At 38.6% G+C, this 12,010-nt stretch overlaps 1 protein-coding gene across 1 annotated transcript in view; it reads left to right on the top strand.

Annotated features, from left to right (window-relative positions):
* LOC128735813 (zwei Ig domain protein zig-8-like) overlaps positions 1–12,010 on the top strand; it is an 82,102-nt gene that overhangs the window by 21,162 nt on the left and 48,930 nt on the right. Inside the window, exons 2-3 of the mRNA XM_053830298.1 lie at positions 6,738–6,917; positions 7,098–7,168. Coding sequence (XP_053686273.1) covers positions 6,738–6,917; positions 7,098–7,168 — 251 coding nt within the window. The remainder of the gene's footprint in view (positions 1–6,737; positions 6,918–7,097; positions 7,169–12,010) is intronic.

The raw sequence follows: 12,010 nt of genomic DNA, 5'->3' as shown, positions 1-12,010 counted from the left end.
TCGGTATTGATCAGCTTGCAGGGACCTGATAATGTTGCACAATGAAAAATAGCCTGCTGTCCCAAGTATGCTTTTTCCAACCATCATTTTGCAATTTTCATCGGTCCTGGTCAATAACGGAGTAGCAACACACGGGCGGTATCCTATATAGTAACTACATGAACGTTCACTTAGTTACTAATGAGGTACTAGCACTGTAGCATTGTAACTACAAAAGATACAGCAATACTATTCCGCAAAGTTGTAGATAATAGTTAGCTCTACAAATGTTCCATACACAGCTTTGTCAAATTTTGCTCGGTTGAGACGGTACTATCAAATAAATCAAAATTGAGTCAAAGTGTTCGAACCATCCCTGCCTGGAGCACATTCTCTAATGGAGCCATGGATAGTAAACTTAATTGAAAATTGCCCAGGCTGCAATGAGCAATGAAATGACACCGATTTAGCCGACGAAATGCACTTGCTCTCCCATCTGCGATTCGATATGCAGAGCAAACGTGATGATAATTCTGTTGGCTCCAAGGCAACATAATCAACGTCCAGGTCTCATAATCAACGTAGCAAAATCGACACCCTGAAATTCCTCCAACTTCACAGTAGCTGTAAATCCGGATGAAGATAGAAAAGTAAATCGAAACTATAGATATATGGATCAGAAAGGCTAGTGGTGCCGAATGATGCACGAATTTTCAATTCAATCGTTTACGCGCAAGTTTTACGAGAAGATGAACCAAACATGTAAGGGCTACACACCGAAAACTGACATGTGTAGGGTCGAGAGAGGGAATCTGATTACAAACGAGCGTGAGGTGGTCGACGGGTGGAATAAGTTCTTCGATGAACGCCAACGGCAAAGTTGCTGAAACAGGCGGAACGGAAGTTAACCTAGAAATGCCCATGGAAGAGAACGATGTGAATGAACAATGATCTCCAAGAAGCCAAACGAGAAATCGGGTTTCTAAAGAACCACAATGCCATCGGTGCCACCTGCCTACTATCAGAGCTTTACTAACATGGCTAAGAATCGCTGGTAACAGCTCTACACTGAGTTGTTTTCAAGATTTGCGAAGAAGAATAGCCGGAGGAATGGCTGGAAGGAGGTTTTGGTCATATCTACAAAAAGGATTATGGGTTCGACTGCATCAACAATTGCGGCATGACGCTGGTAAACGTCGTCACTAAGTACTCTCACATGCCTTGTTGCATCAGCTGTCAATGATAGCACAAGATTTCGTAGGGAATTATCAGGTGGGATTCGTGGAAGCTCGCGCCACTGCGGAGCAAATTTTTCCATCTGATAGATCTTGCAGAAATGCTGGGAAACGTGCCCACGCATCACAACTATATTGACTTCAAAGTAGTATACGATCAGTCAATCGAGACCAGATATGGCACATAATGCCCGGACTCAGTTTTCTGGACTGAAACGACTGATCAGAGATACATTGGATCGAGTGATATGTTTCGTGTGCATCTTGGGGACACACCCGAGACCCTTTGTGACGCAGCGAAGGTTAAGACAAGGTGACAGCTTATCTAGCATATTATTCAGCGGTGCATTCTAACGGGAAATCAGGTCTATTCGCAAAACGTTACGATCAAGAAACATGCACCGCCGTACAAAGCTGACAATGTACAAAACGTTTATTAAACCGGTAGTTCTTTATGGACTTGAAGCTATGACTCTGCTCATACGCGTTCATAGCGTGCTCGAGGAGAAGGTGTTGCGAATGATATTTGGTGAAGCACAAGCTGAAAGCGGAGAATGACAGAAAATAAATCACGTATGAATCATGAGAGATTCCGTAAGGATGCCGGACGACAGTGCGACAAAAATGGTGCTTTTCAACAACTGGTAGGTATCAATAACACATGGGTCCAGCGGGTAAGATAGCTCGACCAGTGGGAAAGGTCGGCTTCTGACTCTCAGGAAAAAATACTGCTTGAAACAGCACGAGCCACTCGAAATTTATGACGATGCCAATTCAAATATGAAATCCGTTCTCTAGTACTCACTCACTCACTCACTCACTCACTTACTCACTCACTCACTCACTCACTCACTCACTCACTCACTCACTCACTCACTCACTCACTCACTCACTCACTCACTCACTCACTCACTCACTCACTAACTAACTCACTCACTCACTCACTCACTCACTCACTCACTCACTCACTCACTCACTCACTCACTCACTCACTCACTCACTCACTCACTCACTCACTCACTCACTCACTCACTCACTCACTCACTCACTCACTCACTCACTCACTCACTCACTCACTCACTCACTCACTAACTCACTCACTCACTCACTCACTCACTCACTCACTCACTCACTCACTCACTCACTCACTCACTCACTCACTCACTCACTCACTCACTCACTCACTCACTCACTCACTCACTCACTCACTCATTCACTCACTCACTCACTCACTCACTCACTCACTCACTCACTCACTCACTCACTCACTCACTCACTCACTCACTCACTCATTCACTCACTCATTCACTCACTCATTCACTCACTCATTCACTCACTCATTCACTCACTCATTCACTCACTCATTCACTCACTCATTCACTCACTCATTCACTCACTCATTCACTCACTCATTCACTCACTCATTCACTCACTCATTCACTCACTCATTCACTCACTCATTCACTCACTCATTCACTCACTCATTCACTCACTCATTCACTCACTCAATTACTTACTCACTTATTCATTTATTCACTTACTCCCACTTATGTTTCGTGTTAGAAATGTTAACACTCTGTATACTCGTTTTTATGTTCTTTAGACTACAGAGCCCACAGACAATTGGTTTAAAAAAAATTAACAAGACAATAGAAGACTTTAAAAATAATTTGCAATTTAATTTATTAAATAAAATCAAAATAAAGTTTCGTTAAACTGATACGACCGATATTGCCACAAAATTATTATTTCGCATATTCCTTCTGTCAATTACAAAATAATATATTATATTACCGAATCTTTTCTGTATTTTTAATTTTCGGTGATTCAGTCCATAGTGCTCGCCGCAAGATGTCATATTTTAGAAGTGTTCCAGGAGATCAAATATTGTATGACTATAATATAGGTAAAATCTAAAGTTTTTGTCCGGTTTCTCAGTCTTTTGTAGAAATCAGAACAGATTTTTAAATTCTTTCCTACGTTTCGGTTTTGTATTTAAGGCTTTTTCATGGATTGCTACAATGTGTCTTGTTAGATGTACAATGTTATCCGTTCTTTGTTGTTTGTCTTTAGTGTTAAGGATTTAAATGTCTTTTGTTAGTTTTTATTGCATATCTGTCGTCTACAACAGGTATATATTTCTGGGAAAGTTAAGGTCATTATTTGTTAGTAAAAACCTGTTGAACGTTTGAATTATTTTCATACTTGGAAGCAATTCGACATACTATTTTTTTGCACTGTGGCTTTCCACCTACTAGTATTCTAACTGAGGGCTAGAGTGGGAGGGATATCTAATGGATGTTTGTGTGTTTTATCGAGGCTAGTATTTCTGCACATGTGTCGTTCAGGCCATCTACATCACTCCTTCGGTTGACTGTGTTGGGAGTGTTGTAGATGTGACACATTTCTAGTATCGGGAGAGCAATTTTCTTATAGCTTCGATCGACTATTTTTGTATTTGATAGATCGAATCTGTGGGCGTTATCTATACAGTGTTCTATGAGAGCAATTTTTCTCTTAGGGTGCAAATTTGGGTATCGGTTGTGGAGAGTCCATCGCTTGTGAGTTTGTCTAGCTGATTCACAGTAGTTTGGTGACCAGAGAGTCTTGTATTGAGAAGATGGGTAGTCGTCTTCTAAGAGAAAGTTGCCTCACAATATCTGCTTCTTTGTATACTTGATATACGTCAGAATTCATGCACCTGCGTCATACTCCTTCTTTTTATATGTCGCCAAGAATTGCTCGCAGGATCTTACGCTCAAAAACACCAAGAGCTCGCCGGTCGCTCTCTTTTACAGCACGACTTACCCTGTTGTCACCAAGGTCCCAAGGTAAACAAATTCGGGGACCACTTCAAAAGTTTATCTCCATCTATCACCACCGCAGTTCCAACACCAGAAGGGTCCGATGTCCAACCCGCTTTTCTAATGCTTTCTAATGCGCTTTTCTAATTTCTAAAAGAGTATGAGAAACATAGCATTCAACGCTTACGCCGCACACGCAGGCGTAAAAGAAACAGCCGCTGGTGCTGTGTGCAGACATTCTGCTACCCACATACTCGCGCACGTACATCCTCACATCGTCTTCCTGCATAGCGAGGCTGGTAGCGCATTGGGATACAATTTTTGCATTACTTTTGACGTAGGACTACGTCTTACGGCAAGTTTTGAGATAGGGTGTCATTCCAAAAAATCGAAAAATGCGAGCGTCACGAAAAATGAAAGGTTTTGAGCGCTAATAGCTCAGCGGTTTTCCGATCGATTTTCAATATTCTTACACCAATCGATTGGAAAATCTTCTAAGAATTGGCCCAAATGAAGAAAAGTATGGATTCTTGATGTTGAACTATTAAAAAATTGAAAATGATGAACCTCTATGTTTTACCAGAATTCTCGCTACGTGATTGGCTGGAAGATTCTTTAGGATGATCTAAACCTATACCAATTTGATATCTGTGCTTGGGAAGTAAGCCAAAACAAGTGACAAAGTTTCCTCATTTCAACAAGATTTCTTAACACCGCGATTAAACCTAGACTATTTTGAAATCCTTGCTTGGGAAGTACGCCAGAAAGAGTGACAAAGCCCCCTCGTGCCAACAGATTTCTTACGAACGCGATTAAACCTAGTCCAATTTGATGTCTGTGTTAGGGAAGTATGCCAGAAAAAACGACACAAGTTCGTTGCCACAACAGATCGCAAATTCTTTACTGCGAGACGATTAAACCTAGGCGAATTTGATACCTGTGTTGGAAAAACGTGCTACAGCTGTAGTTTTCGGTTATAATATGACTCTGTATGAATACGCATGCTTGCCGTTTCATTAGAAGTGTAGTGAAAAGATGTGCTGTTGATAAAATAGGATTGAATTGGTAAAATCCCTTCAACGTGGGTAACCTTGGGTAATAAAAACAATCTTCAATTTCTGTAAGGTAGCAGGAAAGCAATAGTTTGTCTCGATTTTGTTAAATTGTTTCCATATGCGCATTGAAATAACTCTGAAATCTTTTGAGGATTGCACGTATGCAATGTTACTACTTTGATAAATGTTACATACAACGCATGTAGCATGTATATATGTTGCATACAGCATGTATACATGAAGAAACGAATGATTACAAGCATGGATACTTGCTACTATCACTACCAAGAGGCTTACGTAGTCCTGCGTCACCAATATATGCGGTCGTGTCTTGTGCACAACCCCTCTGATTTTTCTTCTTCTTCTTCTTCTTCTTCTTCTTCTTCTTCTTCTTCTTCTTCTTCTTCTTCTTCTTCTTCTTCTTCTTTATCTTCGCCCTCGATTCTACTCACGGGCGGAAGTACGAGCCGTTGCGAGTAGTCGGTATCAGCGCATCGGGGTGCAACGACGAACGACGGGCGACGACTGAAGCTGTTAGCTAAACACACACTCGCAAAAACTTGTAGCAGCGCATGAAGAAATAAAAACGAGAGTTTTAAAGGGATGCTTATGCCAGCGTGTTCGTTAGAATAAGTACGCGTGTGTGAGAAAATTAGACCACACAAGTGTGGGCTTTGCAACACTGGCCTTATGTGCCACGGTTCATTTCGTTTAACTGAACCGTACGCCGCCTGCAAGTCTATAATCAAATGATGAGTTTGTAAGAGGAATTGCCATAATTTATCGAGCATTTGTCGCGAGGTAAACATTTGGTCCATCGTGGATCGTCCCTCTAGAAAACCGCACTGGTATTCGCTAACAAAAGTTTCCTGCAACGGCCCCAGTCTATGAAACAGTATGCAGGGAGAGTTTGTTTGCAGAATTGAGGAGAATAACTGCTCCAAAACTGCTGCAGTCCTGGTCGATGGTCCTTTTCGTAAATAGGGCATATGAGACTTTCATTCCGTTGATAGTTTCTCCACAATCCATACCTTAAGTATAACCCAATGGATTGTACAATACAGCCGTACGCTTTCGACTCCCAAGAGTTCGGCAGGGTACATAACCCCTTAAATAACTTTTCACCGGTAGGTTCAATTCTTACGAAATTTAGCATATATATTTAGAACGTTAAGACCTCTCATTCGATACTAAAATAAATGAAATCTAGTGGCTGATGGGACAAAGAGAGCTCTTATTTTTTTCATACTTGCTAAGAACAAATGTATACATTTTTTATTCTCAATCAATAGTATAGCATGGAAACAAACGATCTTAATATTTAGCACAAAATTCATATAGGACTGATTTGCGATTTTGGGCAGTGAGTGTATAGCGAATATTTGATGCTCCACTTTTTGTCAAGGTTTGGGAAGGCCAGAGGTTATTAAAATGTACCTGGAACCTGATTCAGAATAATTTCAAACAATAATAGAATTATAAAGTTTCAAGAACATGTTCAGTATCATTACTCATTGAATCTAAAGCCGTCCCCAAAAATACCAATAAAATTTAAAAAATAATGGTAATAAAATTAAAGCGTTATCATCAACAGCATCAATATTTCACCCAAATAAATCTCTTCTATTATTTGTCATACTCGATAAAAATATTATTTCCAACAGTCTAAAACATATGTCTTGTTGTCTCTAATTACAGATTATGTCACAGGAGACATCAGTACGTCATTAGCATTAAATAAGCTGAACTCTGGCGGTACATTCTTTGCCGGGCCATATCTGGACGGAAGCGGAGTTAGCAACGTTACCACACAGATAGGAACACATGCATATCTTCCGTGCAAGGTAAGTATATTGTGTCAAATTTGCCATTTGCCTGCTATTCCGATTTCCTAGAAAATCCTCGGCTAACGTGGCCCCAGTGCGCATGGCACAAAACCCCGGATCGAAACAAATTTGCTCATGCTGTTATATCTGCTCTGATGATTTTTTTCTACTCTTTTCCGTTTCGACCATTTTTCACAGGTGAAACAGCTGGGGAACAAGTCAGTGTCATGGGTGCGAGTGAGAGACGACCACATCCTTACCGTCGACAGGTACGCATTTTGCACTGATGTTGTAATTTTGCAGCCGGAAAAAGTCTGCAAATGCCTTCCCACCTAATTGTTATTAGCCATGTATTTTTCGTGCTGACGGTGTTACTTTGCTTCCAGCACACCTTTTCCCATGCCCCCCGATTCAGTAAAGCCCCGCCGAGTAGATAACCTAATTGAACTTGCGCTACAACAGAATACAGCTAAAAAAATTTAAACCAGCAAACCGCTCTCTAGTACAGTTGCGGCTGGTAGCGTACAATGCAGAGCGTATTTTGCCGCATGGAATACGTTTCGTAAATGTGCTATAAGAAGCTTTCGAAAATGCAAAGTTGAACAAATTGAAACAATCCGCTTTTGCAATGAAAGGACTTTCGTCACCTGGTATATAATTTGGACTTATAGTCTGCCATCGATACACGGTGAATGCCATATTTCGGCGTATTATCGAAGTGATTTCATGTGGCTTCATACAAGCATCCTACGGTACAAGCCAACAAACGCTGTTGTATGTGTGCGAATCACATCAACATCTAACAGCTAAGTGGGACTTTCAAATTAGCATATATATCTAAAGTAAACGAATCCGCCATTTTTTTCGCCTAAGTTATAGTAAATATTTTATTCCTTTACCGCCTCCTTTATTTTTATATTGAAAATACATTTTCACAACGATGTTTTGGACAAGTTTTTCACAAAATTTTCCGCGGTGGTGTCGCTTGACGTTCCATATGCAGAGCGCAAAGTAAAAAATATTTTAAAAATTGTTCGTAATTCAATGCCCAGCTGTTCGACTTTTCATGAAAGAATGAAATTTTAAACATCTCTTTAGTGAATGAAATCGTTTTGTTTATTTCTCACAGAACAATCGATAATTAATATATTTAAAACTAATTTTTAAGAAGAGTGTATTTGTTTTCACAAAATTTAATTTAAATAAAAATTGACTCGAAAACTTTTGATTATACTGGGAGAGTGTGTGAGAATAAGTTGCAGACAATCAACCAATTGGACTTAGTAAAAAATTTGAAAAAATACATTTTTAATCAAATTTGAAAAAAAAATTCAAATAAAATTTAAAAAGTCGCGTCTTTTATTCGTGTTAGTTTCACAAGCCTACATGAAAGGTATATAAATTCAGAAGTCATAAAAAATCATAACAAAGACCATTCATTGATCCACGTAAATTTATATACAGGGGTTAGACAAAATGATCGGGACAGGCAAAATTTTGATGAAATTCAAGCGACCATAACTTACACATAAAACCAATTGCATTCGACGGGGAAATCTTTCTAGTTTTTCTAAAATATCTCAAGATTCGCAAAGGTCTGCAGACACCGGAGATATTCCGGGTTATCTGGGGGTTTGTCAAAAACTGATTTTTTTCATCGCTTGTATCTTTTTCTGTCATGAAAATTTATTCATATTCATATTTTATCCCAAAACTAGATTTCATTTCCAGTCGATTGGTGAGAAAAGAACTGAAATCCAACGAGAGACAACCAAGTTACGGCCATTTTCGTAAAATCAGTACTAGTAACATCTATTTCTCTGGCCGTTTTAAGACATGACGTAAACCATGTCAATATGAGCATCAAACGTTAAGGTTTTATGAGCCATTGACAGCGGCAGCATTTCCAAGTCCGCTGCGTGCCATGGCAACCCTGTAGCAGGTTCTAGGTACCCCAGCGGAAGTGGTCGTTTCAGGGAATATTCGAAATCATGTCAATATGGGTGTCAAACTTCAGGATTTTCAACCCTCGTAAATTTTTGTAGTTTGACATCCATGTTGGAATGGTTTTGGTCATGTTCTAAAATGATCATAAAGGTAAGACATTACTGGCAACATTTCCAGAACTGATTTCACTAAAATAGCCATATCTCGGTTGTTTCTCGTCGGATTTCCGTTCTTTTTCGACCAATCGACTAGAAATGAAATCTAGTTTTGTGATAAAATATGAAAATTAATAAATTTCCATGACAGAAAAAGATACAGGCGATTAAAAAATCAGTTTTTGACGTATCCCCAGAAAACCCAGAATATCTCCGGTGTCCGCTGACTATTGTAAATTTTGAAATATTTTAGGCAAACTAGGAAAATTTCCCCGTCGAATGCAATTGGTTTCATCTAAAAATGCTCAATTTTGTAAAAGTTATGGCCGTTTGAATCTCATCAAAATTTTGCCTGTCCCGATCATTTTGTCTAACCCCTGTAGCTTATACCTTATTCTCCGTTCGGAATCATAAGAATAATAAAAGATTTCAGCATTAGATTGTTAGGACCTTGAATATCTAATATTTTGACACCATGAGAAATTTACCAAAATGATAATAAGTTCTCCTAAAACCTATCTACATGTTGAATTAATCTTTCACGTCCTTGCCAATCGCAGCTTCTATCGTGCAGAAATATCTGTATGCGTATACGAACCATCATATTTAAAAATAATCTTAAAATCCCGCACAAGAATTTGCACTCATAGCAATTGCTTTATTAATCCCTGTGCAAAAGGCAAATCGTAAATAGAACTATAACTGCATGGTGTTTATGCATATTCATCGTAGACAAACTGCTAGCATCGTGAACACCTAGGGGGTTCATTAGTTTCATATCTACTCTGTGCATCGTTATGACTTGACCGGATATTCTTTTACCTATTGGCACGAACACAGCATTGTCAATTCCGGTTTCCCGAAAATTGCTTCCTACTTCTGGTAGATATAGCTAGGGGGTCGTATCTTATTATTTCCGTCTCTCTGAAGCGTCTTTTTGCCACGAAAGTTTATCTTTTACGGTGAATTTAACACACAGCGGAATTAAGCTCTGAATTAGAAAATTGCTTCAAACGGTGTAGAGTTTGCATTTCTTTGTTGCCGGCGAAAATTATTTCTACTGCCAAGCGAAAAGTTTTTAATTTTAGCCGTGGTGTGCTGGAATTAAAATTGCATAGAATAAATAAGAATGAAAACGCTGAGTGAACGGAAACTATTATTGACAATAGAAAAGAGCAACGTGGTAAAAATGAGTCATTACAAGAAATGTTCAGAACGGAAATCAAAAAGGTGTTTTGTATTTTTTTCTTACACATAATTAATCTATTCTTACCGAATTTCTGTAATTTTCATGATCGTCCGGAATGGTGTTAGATGATATTCAAAAGTTCGTACATAATTGGTTGATTAATGAGAACTTTGTTACATATTAGGGAACATTGCGTATTTTGCAGACTTCTACAACTTAACTCGTATTTAATATTTAACAATTTTCATTCCGTTAAAACAACATGTTGCGATAATAAAACACCAATAAAAAAGACTAAAATTCGATTAATGTTTTAAATGCTAAATATGCGCTTTAAACCGTCAATTTCCACTTGCTTTACGTAGCATCCCCTCTACCGTGCCATTTTATTGCCAGATTTTTGTTGTGTAATTCGAGCCGTAAAAAGAACGCAACAAATTTTCGGTTGAAGAGCACGTCGGGATATCATTTTTCACACGGGTCTAATTTTTTCCAAAGCCGAAAGCTTGCTAGCCCGCAACAATGATGGTAGCAAATTACAAAGCAAAATCCACGGTGCCAACGTTGCGAGAGGAACAGGCAACACACAAAGTCTGAAGCGAATGGACCCGGAACTCGGAGCGGAGTTACGATACGTTTCGGAAAACAAGGAAACTGGTAACCGACTAATGAAATGCTGCTGCGTAATGGGAGACCTATCGAAAATTTACAGTTGGTGATTAATGGTGGATTTTAAATTAATTATCGATCGTAAAATTGGTGAGAATGAAGAACCGTTTAAAAAAAAGTGCTTCGCCATTGAGTTTTTATTTCAGTGTATCGCTAATGAACAGATTGCTGGCTTGACAACGGTCAGATGGCATCATTATTTAAATGGCATTGGACTTCAACACGGTGCAGAAATATAACACCATGTCTATACAAAAGTATCTACAATGTTTTAATCAAAATAAATAAAAACGGCAGTTTTCAGATTTATTATATACGTGTAAAGTACACTCGATTTTAGTACCAATTTTTCATTTCTCAAAGTTTTCGTTAAAAATTCGATATTGAGTAATACTAAATGCTTCCGATGCATCTCGGATACTAGCCGAAATGACACAACCTTACGATGATAAGGACAAGCCGTGTACGAAATGAAACACGTATCTCTCAACAAATTTTAAAAACTTGTTATTTTTACCTATTTATAAATGTACAGACGTTTGCATGGTGACTTTTAAAAGTTACCAAAGCGTGGCTCTTACGAGTAACATGATGCACTTAAATTGTAAGTATGCAAATCATTATTTTGAATTTGAAAACTTTCGAATATATCTCTACTGATATTTCTCGTAGATAACTGAAAATTTTCAGTTCGGTGCTTTTTTAAACAAGTCGCCGCGGCGGTTTGATGAACTTTTGCAATTCTACGTCGTGCAAAGAACAACCCCGATAATCATAGTATGAACAGACCAGTACGGAAAGCAATTACATTACAAATTCATTAACCATATTCTTCTTTTTTCCTGGATCTAAATGCTGCACAGTCATGAGAAAGCAGTTTATATATCTATAAGGTAACATTAAAATTTCCCTTTGATTAAAAGTACGACTTCTTGTGCAGAAAATTACTCTAGTGATCGTCAATCCGTGAAATATCGTACCTTATATATTTTCTCAAGTCATCCATCCCAAAATAGTGGGAGACTCCCTGTTGACCGTGATTAATTATCAAACGGAAGCTTGGCATAACAATAAGAAAAGTTTGACAACGATTTTCCACTTCATTTAATTGTGTGACGACCATTAGAGTATTCCAATCGAACAGAAATTGG

This window comes from Sabethes cyaneus, chromosome 2 (genome assembly GCF_943734655.1).
Source record: "Sabethes cyaneus chromosome 2, idSabCyanKW18_F2, whole genome shotgun sequence".
Taxonomy (NCBI): domain Eukaryota; kingdom Metazoa; phylum Arthropoda; class Insecta; order Diptera; family Culicidae; genus Sabethes; species Sabethes cyaneus.
Note: the sequence above shows the minus strand (reverse complement) of the source record. Positions and strands in the feature narration are given on the sequence as shown.